At 59.5% G+C, this 17,206-nt stretch overlaps 2 protein-coding genes across 2 annotated transcripts in view; one reads left to right on the plus strand and one right to left on the minus strand.

Annotated features, from left to right (window-relative positions):
* LOC140400183 (REST corepressor 2-like) overlaps positions 1 to 17,206 on the minus strand; it is a 1,146,610-nt gene that overhangs the window by 1,055,825 nt on the left and 73,579 nt on the right. The window lies entirely within an intron of this gene.
* Positions 13,904 to 17,206, plus strand: part of LOC140400170 (uncharacterized) — a 73,004-nt gene continuing 69,701 nt past the window's right edge. Inside the window, exon 1 of the mRNA XM_072489637.1 lies at positions 13,904 to 14,158. Coding sequence (XP_072345738.1) covers positions 14,131 to 14,158 — 28 coding nt within the window. The 5' untranslated portion in view covers positions 13,904 to 14,130. The remainder of the gene's footprint in view (positions 14,159 to 17,206) is intronic.

The raw sequence follows: 17,206 nt of genomic DNA on the forward strand, positions 1-17,206 counted from the left end.
CCTCAGTACTGACCCTCTGACAGTGCAGCACTCCCTCAGTACTGACCCTCTGACAGTGCGGCACTCCCTCAGTACTGACCTTCTGACAGTGCGGCACTCCCTCAATACTGACCCTCTGACAGTGCGGCACTTCCTCAGTACTGACCCTCTGACAGTGCGGCACTCACTCAGTACTGACCCTCTGACAGTGCGGCACTCCCTCAGTACTGACCCTCTGACAGTGCGGCAGTCCCTCAGTACTGACCCTCTGACAGTGCGGCGCTCCCTCAGTACTGACCCTCTGACAGTGCGGCACTCCCTCAGTACTGACCCTCTGACAATGCGGCACTCCCTCAGTACTGACCCTCTGACAGGGCAGCACTCCCTCAGTACTGACCCTCTGACAGTGCAGCACTCCCTCAGTACTGACCCTCTGACAGTGCAGCACTCCCTCAGGACTGACCCTCTGACAGTGCAGCATTCCCTCAGTACTGACCCTCTGACAGTGCAGCACTCCCTCAGTACTGACCCTCTGACAGTGCAGCACTCCCTCAGTACTGACCCTCTGACAGTGCGGTGCTCCCTCAGTACTGACCCTCTGACAGTGCAGCACTCCCTCTGTACTGACCCTCTGACAGTGCAGCGCCCCTCAGTGCTGACCCTCTGACAGTGCGGCACTCCCTCAGTACTGACCCTCTGAGAGAGCGGCACTCCCTCAGTGCTGACCCTCTGACAGTGCAGCACTCCCTCAGTACAGACCCTCTGACAGTACGGCGCTCGCTCAGTACTGACCCTCTGACAGTGCGGCACTCCCTCAGTACTGACCCTCTGACAGTGCGGCACTCCCTCAGTACTGACCCTCTGACAGTGCGGCACTCCCTCAGTACTGACCCTCTGACAGTGCGGCACTCCCTCAGTACTGACACTCTGACAGTGCGGCACTCCCTCAGTACTGACCCTCTGACAGTGCAGCACTCCCTCAGCACTGACCCTCTGACAGTGCGGCACTCCCTCAGTACTGACACTCTGACAGGGCAGCACTCCCTCAGCACTGACCCTCTGACAGTGCGGCACTGCCTCAGTACTGACCCTCTGACAGTGCGGCACTCCCTCAGTACTGACCCTCTGACAGTGCAGCACTCCCTCAGTACTGACCCTCTGACAGTGCGGCACTTCCTCAGTACTGACCCTCTGACAGTGCGGCACTCCCTCAGTACTGACCCTCTGACAGTGCGGCACTCCCTCAGTACTGACCCTCTGACAGTGCAGCACTCCCTCAGTACTGACCCTCTGACAGTGCGGCACTCCCTCAGTACTGACTCTCCAACAGTGCAGCACTCCCTCAGCACTGACCCTCTGACAGTGCGGCACTCCCTCAGTACTGACACTCTGACAGGGCAGCACTCCCTCAGCACTGACCCTCTGACAGTGCGGCACTCCCTCAGTACTGACCCTCTGACAGTGCGGCACTCCCTCAGTACTGACCCTCTGACAGTGCAGCACTCCCTCAGTACTGACCCTCTGACAGTGCGGCACTTCCTCAGTACTGACCCTCTGACAGTGCGGCACTCCCTCAGCACTGACCCTCTGACAGTGCGGCACTCCCTCAGAACTGACCCTCTGACAGTGCAGCACTCCCTCAGTACTGACCCTCTGACAGTGCGGCACTCCCTCAGTACTGACTCTCCAACAGTGCAGCACTCCCTCAGCACTGACCCTCTGACAGTGCGGCACTCCCTCAGTACGTACCCTCTGACAGTGCGGCACTCCCTCAGTACTGACCCTCTGACAGTGTGGCGCACCCTCAGGACTGACCCTCTGACAGTGCGGCACTCCCTCAGTACTGACCCTCCGACAGTGCGGCGCACCCTCAGTACTGACCCTCTGACAGTGCAGCACTCCCTCAGTACTGACCCTCTGACAGTGCGGCACTCCCTCAGTACTGAACCTCTGACAGTGCAGCACTCCCTCAGTACTGACCCTCTGACAGTGCGGCACTCCCTCAGTACTGACCCTCTGACAGTGCGGCACTCCCTCAGTACTGACCCTCTGACAGTGCGGCACTCCCTCAGTACTGACTCTCTGACAGTGCGGCACTCCCTCAGTACTGACTCTCTGACAGTGCGGCACTCCCTCAGTACTGACCCTCTGACAGTGCAGCACTCCCTCAGTACTGACCCTCTGACAGTGCGGCTCCCTCAGTACTGACCCTCTGACAGTGCAGCACTCCCTCAGTACTGACCCTCGGACAGTGCTGCACTCCCTCAGTACTGACCCTCTGACAGTGCGGCACTCCCTCAGTACTGACCCTCTGACAGTGCGGCACTCCCTCAGTACTGACCCTCTGACAGTGCAGCACTCCCTCAGTACTGACCATCTGACAGTGCGGCACTCCCTCAGTACTGACCCTCTGACAGTACGGCACTCCCTCAGTACTGACCCTCTGACAGTGCAGCACTCCCTCAGTACTGACCCTCTGACAGTGCAGCACTCCCTCAGTACTGACCCTCTGACAGTGCGACGCTCCCTCAGTACTGACCCTCTGACAGTGCGGCACTCCCTCAGTACTGACCCTCTGACAGTGCAGCACTCCCTCAGTACTGACCCTCTGACAGTGTGGCACTCCGTCAGTACTGACCCTCTGACAGTGCAGCACTCCCTCAGCACTGACCCTCTGAAAGTGCGACACTTCCTCAGTACTGACCCTCTGACAGTGCGGTGCTCTCTCAGTACTGACCCTCTGACAGTGCAGCACTCCCTCAGTACTGACCCTCTGACAGTGCGGCACTCCCTCAGTACTGACCCTCTGACAGTGCGGCACTTCCTCAGTACTGACCCTCTGACAGTGTGGCGCACCCTCAGTCCTGACCCTCTGACAGTGCGGCACTCCCTCAGTACTGACCCTCTGACAGTGCGGCACTCCCTCAGTACTGACCCTCTGACAGTGCAGCACTCCCTCAGGACTGACCCTCTGACAGTGCGGCACTCCCTCAGTACTGACCCTCTGACAGTGCAGCACTCCCTCAGGACTGACCCTCTGACAGTGCGGCACTCCCTCAGTACTGACCCTCTGACAGTGCGGCGTTCCCTCAGTACTGACCCTCTGACTGTGCAGCACACCCTCAGTACTGACCCTCTGACAGTGCAGCACTCCCTCAGTACTGAACCTCTGACAGTGCGACACTCCCTCAGTACTGACCCTCTGACAGTGCGGCACTCCCTCAGTACTGACCCTCTGACAGTGCGGCACTCCCTCAGTACTGACTCTCTGACAGTGCGGCAGTCCCTCAGTACTGACCCTCTGACAATGCGGCACTCCCTCAGTACTGACCCTCTGACAGTGCGGCATTCCCTCAGTACTGACCCTCTGACAGTGCAGCACTCCCTCAGTACTGACCCTCTGACAGTGCAGCACTCCCTCAGTACTGACCCTCTGACAGTGCGGCACTCCCTCAGTACTGACCCTCTGACAGTGCGGCACTCCCTCAGTACTGACCCTCTGACAGTACGGCGCTCCCTCAGTACTGACCCCCTGACAGTGCGGCACTCTCTCAGCACTGACCCTCTGACAGGGCAGCACTCCCTCAGTACTGACCCTCTGACAGTGCCGCACTCCCTCAGTACTGACCCTCTGACAGTGCGGCACTCCCTCAGTACTGACCTTCTGACAGTGCGGCACTCCCTCAATACTGACCCTCTGACAGTGCGGCACTTCCTCAGTACTGACCCTCTGACAGTGCGGCACTCCCTCAGTACTGACCCTCTGACAATGCGGCACTCCCTCAGTACTGACCCTCTGACAGGGCAGCACTCCCTCAGTACTGACCCTCTGACAGTGCAGCACTCCCTCAGTACTGACCCTCTGACAGTGCAGCATTCCCTCAGTACTGACCCTCTGACAGTGCAGCACTCCCTCAGTACTGACCCTCTGACAGTGCGGCACTCCCTCAGCACTGACCCTCTGAAAGTGCGACACTCCCTCAGTACTGACCCTCTGACAGTGCGGTGCTCCCTCAGTACTGACCCTCTGACAGTGCAGCACTCCCTCAGTACTGACCCTCTGACAGTGCGGCACTCCCTCAGTACTGACTCTCTGACAGTGCGGCACTTCCTCAGTACTGACCCTCTGACAGTGTGGCGCACCCTCAGTCCTGACCCTCTGACAGTGCGGCACTCCCTCAGTACTGACCCTCTGACAGTGCGGCACTCCCTCAGTACTGACCCTCTGACAGTGCAGCACTCCCTCAGGACTGACCCTCTGACAGTGCGGCACTCCCTCAGTACTGACCCTCTGACAGTGCAGCACTCCCTCAGGACTGACCCTCTGACAGTGCGGCACTCCCTCAGTACTGACCCTCTGACAGTGCGGCACTCCCTCAGTACTGACCCTCTGACAGTGCGGCGTTCCCTCAGTACTGACCCTCTGACTGTGCAGCACACCCTCAGTACTGACCCTCTGACAGTGCGGCACTCCCTCAGTACTGACCCTCTGACAGTGCGGCACTCCCTCAGTACTGACCCTCTGACAGTGCGGCACTCCCTCAGTACTGACCCTCTGACAGTGTAGCACTCCCTCAGTACTGACCCTCTGACTGTGCAGCACACCCTCAGTACTGACCCTCTGACAGTGCGGCACTCCCTCAGTACTGAACCTCTGACAGTGCGACACTCCCTCAGTACTGACCCTCTGACAGTGCGGCACTCCCTCAGTACTGACCCTCTGACAGTGCGGCACTCCCTCAGTACTGACTCTCTGACAGTGCGGCAGTCCCTCAGTACTGACCCTCTGACAATGCGGCACTCCCTCAGCACTGACCCTCTGACAGTGCGGCGCTCCCTCAGTACTGACCCTCTGACAGTGCAGCATTCCCTCAGTACTGACCCTCTGACAGTGTAGCACTCCCTCAGTACTGACCCTCTGACAGTGCAGCATTCCCTCAGTACTGACCCTGTGACAGTGCAGCATTCCCTCAGTACTGACCCTCTGACAGTGCAGCACTCCCTCAGTACTGACCCTCTGACAGTGCGGCGCTCCCTCAGTACTGACCCTCTGACAGTGCGGCGCTCCCTCAGTACTGACCCTCTGACAGTCCGGCGCTCCCTCAGTACTGACCCTCTGACAGTGCAGCACTCCCTCAGTACTGACCCTCTGACAGTGCAGCACTCCCTCAGTACTGACCCTCTGACAGTGCAGCATTCCCTCAGTACTGACCCTCTGACAGTGCAGCACTCCCTCAGTACTGACCCTCTGACAGTGCGGCACTCCCTCAGTACTGACCCTCTGACAGTGCGGCACTCCCTCAGTACTGACCCTCTGACAGTGCGGCACTCCCTCAGTACTGACCCTCTGACAGTACGGCGCTCCCTCAGTACTGACCCTCTGACAGTGCGGCACTCTCTCAGCACTGACCCTCTGACAGGGCAGCACTCCCTCAGTACTGACCCTCTGACAGTGCAGCACTCCCTCAGTACTGACCCTCTGACAGTGCGGCACTCCCTCAGTACTGACCTTCTGACAGTGCGGCACTCCCTCAATACTGACCCTCTGACAGTGCGGCACTTCCTCAGTACTGACCCTCTGACAGTGCGGCACTCACTCAGTACTGACCCTCTGACAGTGCGGCACTCCCTCAGTACTGACCCTCTGACATGTCGGCAGTCCCTCAGTACTGACCCTCTGACAGTGCGGCGCTCCCTCAGTACTGACCCTCTGACAGTGCGGCACTCCCTCAGTACTGACCCTCTGACAATGCGGCACTCCCTCAGTACTGACCCTCTGACAGGGCAGCACTCCCTCAGTACTGACCCTCTGACAGTGCAGCACTCCCTCAGTACTGACCCTCTGACAGTGCAGCACTCCCTCAGGACTGACCCTCTGACAGTGCAGCATTCCCTCAGTACTGACCCTCTGACAGTGCAGCACTCCCTCAGTACTGACCCTCTGACAGTGCAGCACTCCCTCAGTACTGACCCTCTGACAGTGCAGGACTCCCTCAGTACTGACCCTCTGACAGTGCAGCACTCCCTCTGTACTGACCCTCTGACAGTGCAGCGCCCCTCAGTGCTGACCCTCTGACAGTGCGGCACTCCCTCAGTACTGACCCTCTGAGAGAGCGGCACTCCCTCAGTGCTGACCCTCTGACAGTGCAGCACTCCCTCAGTACAGACCCTCTGACAGTACGGCGCTCGCTCAGTACTGACCCTCTGACAGTGCGGCACTCCCTCAGTACTGACCCTCTGACAGTGCGGCACTCCCTCAGTACTGACCCTCTGACAGTGCGGCACTCCCTCAGTACTGACCCTCTGACAGTGCGGCACTCCCTCAGTACTGACACTCTGACAGTGCGGCACTCCCTCAGTACTGACCCTCTGACAGTGCAGCACTCCCTCAGCACTGACCCTCTGACAGTGCGGCACTCCCTCAGTACTGACACTCTGACAGGGCAGCACTCCCTCAGCACTGACCCTCTGACAGTGCGGCACTGCCTCAGTACTGACCCTCTGACAGTGCGGCACTCCCTCAGTACTGACCCTCTGACAGTGCAGCACTCCCTCAGTACTGACCCTCTGACAGTGCGGCACTTCCTCAGTACTGACCCTCTGACAGTGCGGCACTCCCTCAGTACTGACCCTCTGACAGTGCGGCACTCCCTCAGTACTGACCCTCTGACAGTGCAGCACTCCCTCAGTACTGACCCTCTGACAGTGCGGCACTCCCTCAGTACTGACTCTCCAACAGTGCAGCACTCCCTCAGCACTGACCCTCTGACAGTGCGGCACTCCCTCAGTACTGACACTCTGACAGGGCAGCACTCCCTCAGCACTGACCCTCTGACAGTGCGGCACTCCCTCAGTACTGACCCTCTGACAGTGCGGCACTCCCTCAGTACTGACCCTCTGACAGTGCAGCACTCCCTCAGTACTGACCCTCTGACAGTGCGGCACTTCCTCAGTACTGACCCTCTGACAGTGCGGCACTCCCTCAGCACTGACCCTCTGACAGTGCGGCACTCCCTCAGAACTGACCCTCTGACAGTGCAGCACTCCCTCAGTACTGACCCTCTGACAGTGCGGCACTCCCTCAGTACTGACTCTCCAACAGTGCAGCACTCCCTCAGCACTGACCCTCTGACAGTGCGGCACTCCCTCAGTACGTACCCTCTGACAGTGCGGCACTCCCTCAGTACTGACCCTCTGACAGTGTGGCGCACCCTCAGGACTGACCCTCTGACAGTGCGGCACTCCCTCAGTACTGACCCTCCGACAGTGCGGCGCACCCTCAGTACTGACCCTCTGACAGTGCAGCACTCCCTCAGTACTGACCCTCTGACAGTGCGGCACTCCCTCAGTACTGAACCTCTGACAGTGCAGCACTCCCTCAGTACTGACCCTCTGACAGTGCGGCACTCCCTCAGTACTGACCCTCTGACAGTGCGGCACTCCCTCAGTACTGACTCTCTGACAGTGCGGCACTCCCTCAGTACTGACCCTCTGACAGTGCGGCACTCCCTCAGTACTGACTCTCTGACAGTGCGGCACTCCCTCAGTACTGACTCTCTGACAGTGCGGCACTCCCTCAGTACTGACCCTCTGACAGTGCAGCACTCCCTCAGTACTGACCCTCTGACAGTGCGGCTCCCTCAGTACTGACCCTCTGACAGTGCAGCACTCCCTCAGTACTGACCCTCGGACAGTGCTGCACTCCCTCAGTACTGACCCTCTGACAGTGCGGCACTCCCTCAGTTCTGACCCTCTGACAGTGCGGCACTCCCTCAGTACTGACCCTCTGACAGTGCAGCACTCCCTCAGTACTGACCATCTGACAGTGCGGCACTCCCTCAGTACTGACCCTCTGACAGTACGGCACTCCCTCAGTACTGACCCTCTGACAGTGCAGCACTCCCTCAGTACTGACCCTCTGACAGTGCAGCACTCCCTCAGTACTGACCCTCTGACAGTGCGACGCTCCCTCAGTACTGACCCTCTGACAGTGCGGCACTCCCTCAGTACTGACCCTCTGACAGTGCAGCACTCCCTCAGTACTGACCCTCTGACAGTGTGGCACTCCGTCAGTACTGACCCTCTGACAGTGCAGCACTCCCTCAGCACTGACCCTCTGAAAGTGCGACACTCCCTCAGTACTGACCCTCTGACAGTGCGGTGCTCTCTCAGTACTGACCCTCTGACAGTGCAGCACTCCCTCAGTACTGACCCTCTGACAGTGCGGCACTCCCTCAGTACTGACCCTCTGACAGTGCGGCACTTCCTCAGTACTGACCCTCTGACAGTGTGGCGCACCCTCAGTCCTGACCCTCTGACAGTGCGGCACTCCCTCAGTACTGACCCTCTGACAGTGCGGCACTCCCTCAGTACTGACCCTCTGACAGTGCAGCACTCCCTCAGGACTGACCCTCTGACAGTGCGGCACTCCCTCAGTACTGACCCTCTGACAGTGCAGCACTCCCTCAGGACTGACCCTCTGACAGTGCGGCACTCCCTCAGTACTGACCCTCTGACAGTGCGGCGTTCCCTCAGTACTGACCCTCTGACTGTGCAGCACACCCTCAGTACTGACCCTCTGACAGTGCAGCACTCCCTCAGTACTGAACCTCTGACAGTGCGACACTCCCTCAGTACTGACCCTCTGACAGTGCGGCACTCCCTCAGTACTGACCCTCTGACAGTGCGGCACTCCCTCAGTACTGACTCTCTGACAGTGCGGCAGTCCCTCAGTACTGACCCTCTGACAATGCGGCACTCCCTCAGTACTGACCCTCTGACAGTGCGGCATTCCCTCAGTACTGACCCTCTGACAGTGCAGCACTCCCTCAGTACTGACCCTCTGACAGTGCAGCACTCCCTCAGTACTGACCCTCTGACAGTGCGGCACTCCCTCAGTACTGACCCTCTGACAGTGCGGCACTCCCTCAGTACTGACCCTCTGACAGTACGGCGCTCCCTCAGTACTGACCCCCTGACAGTGCGGCACTCTCTCAGCACTGACCCTCTGACAGGGCAGCACTCCCTCAGTACTGACCCTCTGACAGTGCCGCACTCCCTCAGTACTGACCCTCTGACAGTGCGGCACTCCCTCAGTACTGACCTTCTGACAGTGCGGCACTCCCTCAATACTGACCCTCTGACAGTGCGGCACTTCCTCAGTACTGACCCTCTGACAGTGCGGCACTCCCTCAGTACTGACCCTCTGACAATGCGGCACTCCCTCAGTACTGACCCTCTGACAGGGCAGCACTCCCTCAGTACTGACCCTCTGACAGTGCAGCACTCCCTCAGTACTGACCCTCTGACAGTGCAGCATTCCCTCAGTACTGACCCTCTGACAGTGCAGCACTCCCTCAGTACTGACCCTCTGACAGTGCGGCACTCCCTCAGTACTGACCCTCTGACAGTGCAGCACTCCCTCAGGACTGACCCTCTGACAGTGCGGCACTCCCTCAGTACTGACCCTCTGACAGTGCAGCACTCCCTCAGGACTGACCCTCTGACAGTGCGGCACTCCCTCAGTACTGACCCTCTGACAGTGCGGCGTTCCCTCAGGACTGACCCTCTGACTGTGCAGCACACCCTCAGTACTGACCCTCTGACAGTGCAGCACTCCCTCAGTACTGAACCTCTGACAGTGCGACACTCCCTCAGTACTGACCCTCTGACAGTGCGGCACTCCCTCAGTACTGACCCTCTGACAGTGCGGCACTCCCTCAGTACTGACTCTCTGACAGTGTGGCAGTCCCTCAGTACTGACCCTCTGACAATGCGGCACTCCCTCAGTACTGACCCTCTGACAGTGCGGCACTCCCTCAGTACTGACCCTCTGACAGTGCAGCATTCCCTCAGTACTGACCCTCTGACAGTGCAGCACTCCCTCAGTACTGACCCTCTGACAGTGCAGCATTCCCTCAGTACTGACCCTGTGACAGTGCAGCATTCCCTCAGTACTGACCCTCTGACAGTGCGGCGCTCCCTCAGTACTGACCCTCTGACAGTGCGGCGCTCCCTCAGTACTGACCCTCTGACAGTCCGGCGCTCCCTCAGTACTGACCCTCTGACAGTGCGGCACTCCCTCAGTACTGACCCTCTGACAGTACGGCGCTCCCTCAGTACTGACCCTCTGACAGTGCGGCACTCTCTCAGCACTGACCCTCTGACAGGGCAGCACTCCCTCAGTACTGACCCTCTGACAGTGCAGCACTCCCTCAGTACTGACCCTCTGACAGTGCGGCACTCCCTCAGTACTGACCTTCTGACAGTGCGGCACTCCCTCAATACTGACCCTCTGACAGTGCGGCACTCCCTCAGGACTGACCCTCTGACAGTGCGGCACTCACTCAGTACTGACCCTCTGACAGTGCGGCACTCCCTCAGTACTGACCCTCTGACAGTGCGGCAGTCCCTCAGTACTGACCCTCTGACAGTGCGGCGCTCCCTCAGTACTGACCCTCTGACAGTGCGGCACTCCCTCAGTACTGACCCTCTGACAATGCGGCACTCCCTCAGTACTGACCCTCTGACAGGGCAGCACTCCCTCAGTACTGACCCTCTGATAGTGCAGCACTCCCTCAGTACTGACCCTCTGACAGTGCAGGACTCCCTCAGTACTGACCCTCTGACATTGCAGGACTCCCTCAGTACTGACCCTCTGACAGTGCAGCACTCCCTCTGTACTGACCCTCTGACAGTGCAGCGCCCCTCAGTGCTGACCCTCTGACAGTGCGGCACTCCCTCAGTACTGACCCTCTGACAGTGCGGCACTCCCTCAGTACTGACACTCTGACAGTGCGGCACTCCCTCAGTACTGACCCTCTGACAGTGCAGCACTCCCTCAGCACTGACCCTCTGACAGTGCGGCACTCCCTCTGTACTGACACTCTGACAGGGCAGCACTCCCTCAGCACTGACCCTCTGACAGTGCGGCACTCCCTCAGTACTGACCCTCTGACAGTGCGGCACTCCCTCAGTACTGACCCTCTGACAGTGCAGCACTCCCTCAGTACTGACCCTCTGACAGTGCGGCACTTCCTCAGTACTGACCCTCTGACAGTGCGGCAGTCCCTCAGTACTGACCCTCTGACAGTGCGGCACTCCCTCAGTACTGACCCTCTGACAGTGCAGCACTCCCTCAGTACTGACCCTCTGACAGTGCGGCACTCCCTCAGTACTGACTCTCCAACAGTGCAGCACTCCCTCAGCACTGACCCTCTGACAGTGCGGCACTCCCTCAGTACTGACACTCTGACAGGGCAGCACTCCCTCAGCACTGACCCTCTGACAGTGCGGCCCTCCCTCAGTACTGACCCTCTGACAGTGCGGCACTCCCTCAGTACTGACCCTCTGACAGTGCAGCACTCCCTCAGTACTGACCCTCTGACAGTGCGGCACTTCCTCAGTACTGACCCTCTGACAGTGCGGCACTCCCTCAGTACTGACCCTCTGACAGTGCGGCACTCCCTCAGCACTGACCCTCTGACAGTGCGGCACTCCCTCAGTACTGACACTCTGACAGGGCAGCACTCCCTCAGCACTGACCCTCTGACAGTGCGGCACTCCCTCAGTACTGACCCTCTGACAGTGCGGCACTCCCTCAGTACTGACCCTCTGACAGTGCAGCACTCCCTCAGTACTGACCCTCTGACAGTGCGGCACTTCCTCAGTACTGACCCTCTGACAGTGCGGCACTCCCTCAGTACTGACCCTCTGACAGTGCGGCACTCCCTCAGTACTGACCCTCTGACAGTGCAGCACTCCCTCAGTACTGACCCTCTGACAGTGCGGCACTCCCTCAGTACTGACCCTCTGACAGTGCGGCACTCCCTCAGTACTGACACTCTGACAGTGCAGCACTCCCTCAGTACTGACCCTCTGACAGTGCGGCACTCCCTCAGTACTGACCCTCTGACAGTGCAGCACTCCCTCAGTACTGACCCTCTGACAGTGCGGAACTCCCTCAGTACTGACCCTCTGGCAGTGCGGCACTCCCTCAGTACTGACCCTCTGACAGTGCGGCACTCCCTCAGTACTGACCCTCTGACAGTGCGGCACTCCCTCAGTACTGACCCTCTGACAGTGCGGCACTCCCTCAGTACTGACCCTCTGACAGTGCGGCACTCCCTCAGTACTGACCCTCTGACAGTGCTGCACTCCCTCAGTACTGACCCTCTGACAGTGCGGCGCTCCCTCAGTACTGACCCTCTGACAGTGCGGCACTCCCTCAGTACTGACCCTCTGACAGTGCGGCGCTCCCTCAGTACTGACCCTCTGACAGTGCCGCACTCCCTCAGTACTGACCCTCTGACAGTGCGGCACTCCCTCAGTACTGACCCTCTGACAGTGCGGCACTCCCTCAGTACTGACCCTCTGACAGTGCGGCGTTCCCTCAGTACTGACCCTATGACAGTGCGGCACTCCCTCAGTACTGACCCTATGACAGTGCAGCACTCCCTCAGTACTGACCCTCTGACAGTGCGGCACTCCCTCAGTACTGACCATCTGACAATGCGGCACTCCCTCAGCATTGACCCTATGACAGTGCAGCACTCCCTCAGTACTGACCCTCTGACAGTGCAGCACTCCCTCAGTACTGACCCTCTGACAGTGCAGCACTCCCTCAGTACTGACCCTCTGACTGTGCAGCACTCCCTCAGTACTGACCCTCTGACAGTGCGGCGCTCCCTCAGTACTGACCCTCTGACAGTGCGGCACTCCCTCAGTACTGACCCTCTGACAGTGCGGCACTCCCCTGGGAGTTGTCAGGCTCGATGGGGGCAGTGGTGTTGTGGTATTGTCGCTGGATGGGTAATCCAGAGACCCAGAGTCATGCTCTGGGGTCCCAGGTTCAGTCCCACCTGGGCAGATGGTGAAATGAGAATTCAATAAAAATCAGGTATTGAAAGTCTAACGATGGCTGTGAAACCCATTGTCGTTTGTGGTAAAATCCCGTCTGCTGCACTGACATTGGGCGCGATTCTCCACTCCCGCGCCGGTTGGGAGAATCGCCTGGGCCGCCAAAATTTCCGGGGACGCGGTCCGACGCCCTCCCGCGATTCTCCCGAGCGGCGGGAACGGCCTGGTCGAGTTCCGCGGGCCGCAGGCCGGAGAATCGCTGGAGACACCCAAAATGGCGATTCTCCGGCACCCCCGCTAGTCTCAGGCCCGGATGGGCCGAGCGGCCAGGCCAAAACGGCGGGTTCCCCCCGGCGCCGTCCACACCTGGTCGCTGCCGTCGTGGGCGGTGCGTGAACGCTGGGGGGGGCGGCCTGCGGGGGCAGGGGGGGGGATCCTGCGCCGGGGGGTACCTCAAATGTGGGGTGGCCCGCGATCGGTGCCCACCGATCGTCGGGCCGTCCTCTCTGAAGGCGGACCTCCTTCCTCCCGCCGCCCCGCAAGATCCGTCCCCCATCTTCTTGCGGGGCGGACTCGGAGAGGACGGCAACCCGCGCAGGCGCGGGTGACGCCCGTTATGCGGCGCCGCCTTTACGCGGGCGACAAGGCCGGGCGCGTGCAGGTGACGCGGCCCCGATACTGGCCCATTGTCAGGGCCTGAATCGGTCGGGACCGGGGCCGTTCTGCGCCGTCGTGAACCTCGACGGCGTTCACGACGGCGGGGCCACTTGGGCGCGGGGGTGGAGAATCCCGCCCATCATTTCGGGAAGGAAATCTGCCGTCCTTTCACGGCCTGGCCTCCACGTGACCACAGCGACACCTCGTCCCCTGAATGAATTTAAAAGATTCAGAGTTTAACAAGAGTGAACCTGGGCCGGTTGTGGCTGAGTTGATGCTGGGAGGAACTGAGAGAGTTGACAGCAGTGGTTTGGGGGAGGTGTAAAGCAGGTTTTGGAGCAGTGAACACAGAGAGGCGGTGCTGCCTGACACACACTCTGTATGTGTGTGAACCTTGGCTGCAGCTCCCTCCCTCTCTGCCTCAGTCTTGGCTCTCTCTCTCTCTCTGCTGTGTGTGTTTGCAGCTGGCTCCATCACATGGCCCCCAGGCCCTGCCTCTGATTGGGCGGCGGATACACAAGACTTTGATCCGTATTTTCTTTCCTCTCCTTCAGTGGGATCTTGCTGTTCTCCTGAGTGAGAGGTGTGGATGTGGACTGCCCTCCTGGCCCCAGCCCCAGTCTCAGCCCCAGGGCGATGGAGAACTCCGCAGCTAATAGTCTGGGTGAGTTGACAAAGTTTTGCAACAAAACAAAAAGTTTTGCAACAAAACAAAAAGTTTTGCAAGGGGAGGGAGCATCTGTGATTCACATCAGCTCTCATTCTCTTCTGCATTTCTCCTCCCCAGCAACTTTAACTCTCTCCCCTTTTCGCTTTTCATCCCCCTCCCCTGGATCAATCCCCCCCCCCCCCCCCCCCTGTGCAGAGACATTCTCTGCTCCAGTGCAGACAGCAGTGGTTAGACTGGGAAAGAGGAAGTCCCGCAGCTGGGTGGGCCAGGACAAAGTTTTTATTTTTTTTTCTAAACCCAAGTTGAGCAATTGTACTGGGAGCTGCTCAGGTGGGTCTTTACTTGGGCTAACTGTTAATTCTTGGCCTCCCCAGCCTCACTTCCGGGGTGCCACTGAGTGAGGTTTGGCACATTGTAGCAGGAGGGCAGGGCAGGGGGAGCTGGCAGGGCAAGGGGCTGGCAGGGCAGGGGGAGCTGGCACAGGGGGCTGGCAGGGCAGGGGGAGCTGGCAGGGCAGGGGGGCTGGCAGGGGAGCTGGCAGGGCAAGGAGCTGGCAGAGGGGGCTGGCAGGGCAGGGGGCTGGCAGGGCAGGGGGAGCTGGCACGGGGGCTGGCAGGGCAGGGGGAGCTGGCAGGGCAGGGGGCTGGCAGGGCAGGGGGCTCTCTCCCAGGCAGAAGGAGCTGTGCCTTTGAAGGTTGGTGGGAAGGGAAGGGCAGAGGTTTAACCTGATCTGCACAGATAACAAAATGAAAGAGAAGTGACGTGAGGGGAGCTGTTTCCACACAGCGAGTGGTTGGGGTCTGGGTGTGGGGTGTGGGGTGGGGGCAGGCCCAATCGAGGCAGGGGGGGGGGGGGGGGGTTGTGCCACACAGCCAGAGGGGCAGGGCCAATTGGGCGCTGCATGGTTGGAGGGACAGGGGTCAAGGGGGCCTCCTGGCTGGAGGGGCTGAGAGGGCACCGACTAGATAAAACTTTGAACCAATGTCTGCTGACTGAAACGATTCCATTGCCACGAGTGGGGAATGGGGGGGGGGCAGTTCTGTGGTGTGAATGGGGGGGGGGGGGCAGTTCTATGTGGTGTGAATGGGGGGGGCCAGTTCTATGTGGTGTGAATGGGGGGGGGCAGTTCTATGTGGTGTGAATGGGGGGGGCAGTTCTATGTGGTGTGAATGGGGGGGGCAGTTCTATGTGGTGTGAATGGGGGGGGCAGTTCTATGTGGTGTGAATGGGGGGGGCAGTTCTATGTGGTGTGAATGGGGGGGGCAGTTCTATGTGGTGTGAAGGGGGCCAGTTCTATGTGGTGTGAATGGGGGGGGCAGTTCTATGTGGTGTGAATGGGGGGGGGGCAGTTCTATGTGGTGTGAATGGGGGGGGCAGTTCTATGTGGTGTGAAGGGGGCAGTTCTATGTGGTGTGAATGGGGGGGGGCAGTTCTATGTGGTGTGAATGGGGGGGGCAGTTCTATGTGGTGTGAAGGGGGCCAGTTCTATGTGGTGTGAATGGGGGGGGGCAGTTCTATGTGGTGTGAATGGGGGGGGGGGCAGTTCTATGTGGTGTGAATGGGGCCAGTTTCTATGTGGTGTGAATGGGGGGGGGGCCAGTTCTATGTGGTGTGAATGGGGGGGGGGCAGTTCTATGTGGTGTGAATGGGGGGGGGGCAGTTCTATGTGGTGTGAATGGGGGGGGGCAGTTCTATGTGGTGTGAATGGGGGGGGGCAGTTCTATGTTGTGTGAATGGGGGGGGCAGTTCTATGTGGTGTGAAGGGGGCAGTTCTATGTGGTGTGAATGGGGGGGGCAGTTCTATGTGGTGTGAATGGGGGGGCAGTTCTATGTGGTGTGAAGGGGGCCAGTTCTATGTGGTGTGAATGGGGGGGGGCAGTTCTATGTGGTGTGAATGGGGGGGGGGCAGTTCTATGTGGTGTGAATGGGGCCAGTTCTATGTGGTGTGAATGGGGGTGGGGCAGTTCTATGTGGTGTGAAGGGGGCCAGTTCTATGTGGTGTGAATGGGGGGGGGCAGTTCTATGTGGTGTGAATGGGGGGGGCAGTTCTATGTGGTGTGAATGGGGGGGGCAGTTCTATGTGGTGTGAATGGGGGGGGGCAGTTCTATGTGGTGTGAATGGGGGGGGCAGTTCTATGTGGTGTGAATGGGGGGGGGCAGTTCTATGTGGTGTGAATGGGGGGGGGGCAGTTCTATGTGGTGTGAATGGGGGGGGGCAGTTCTATGTGGTGTGAATGGGGGGGGGCAGTTCTATGTGGTGTGAAGGGGGCCAGTTCTATGTGGTGTGAAGGGGGCCAGTTCTATGTGGTGTGAAGGGGGCCAGTTCTATGTGGTGTGAATGGGGGGGCCAGTTCTATGTGGTGTGAATGGGGGGGGGCAGTTCTATGTGGTGTGAATGGGGGGGGGCCAGTTCTATGTGGTGTGAAGGGGGGCAGTTCTATGTGGTGTGAATGGGGGGGGCAGTTCTATGTGGTGTGAATGGGGGGGGGGGGGAGTTCTATGTGGTGTGAAGGGGGCCAGTTCTATGTGGTGTGAATGGGGGGGGGGGGCAGTTCTATGTGGTGTGAATGGGGGGGGGGCAGTTCTATGTGGTGTGAATGGGGCCAGTTCTATGTGGTGTGAATGGGGGGGGGCAGTTCTATGTGGTGTGAATGGGGGGGCAGTTCTATGTGGTGTGAATGGGGGGGGGCAGTTCTATGTAGTGTGAATGGGGGGGGGGCAGTTCTATGTGGTGTGAATGGGGGGGGCAGTTCTATGTAGTGTGAATGGGGGGGGCAGTTCTATGTGGTGTGAATGGGGGGGGGGCAGTTCTATGTGGTGTGAATGGGGGGGGCAGTTCTGTGGTGTTGAATGGGGGGGGGGGCAGTTCTATGTGGGTGTGGTGTGAATGGGGGGGGGCAGTTCTATGTGGTGTGAATGGGGGGGGGGCAGTTCTATGTGGTGTGAATGGGGGGGGCCAGTTCTATGTGGTGTGAATGGGGGGGGGCAGTTCTATGTGGTGTGAATGGGGGGGGGCAGTTCTATGTGGTGTGAATGGGGGGG

Source organism: Scyliorhinus torazame, chromosome 24 (genome assembly GCF_047496885.1).
Source record: "Scyliorhinus torazame isolate Kashiwa2021f chromosome 24, sScyTor2.1, whole genome shotgun sequence".
NCBI classification, from domain to species: Eukaryota; Metazoa; Chordata; class Chondrichthyes; order Carcharhiniformes; family Scyliorhinidae; genus Scyliorhinus; species Scyliorhinus torazame.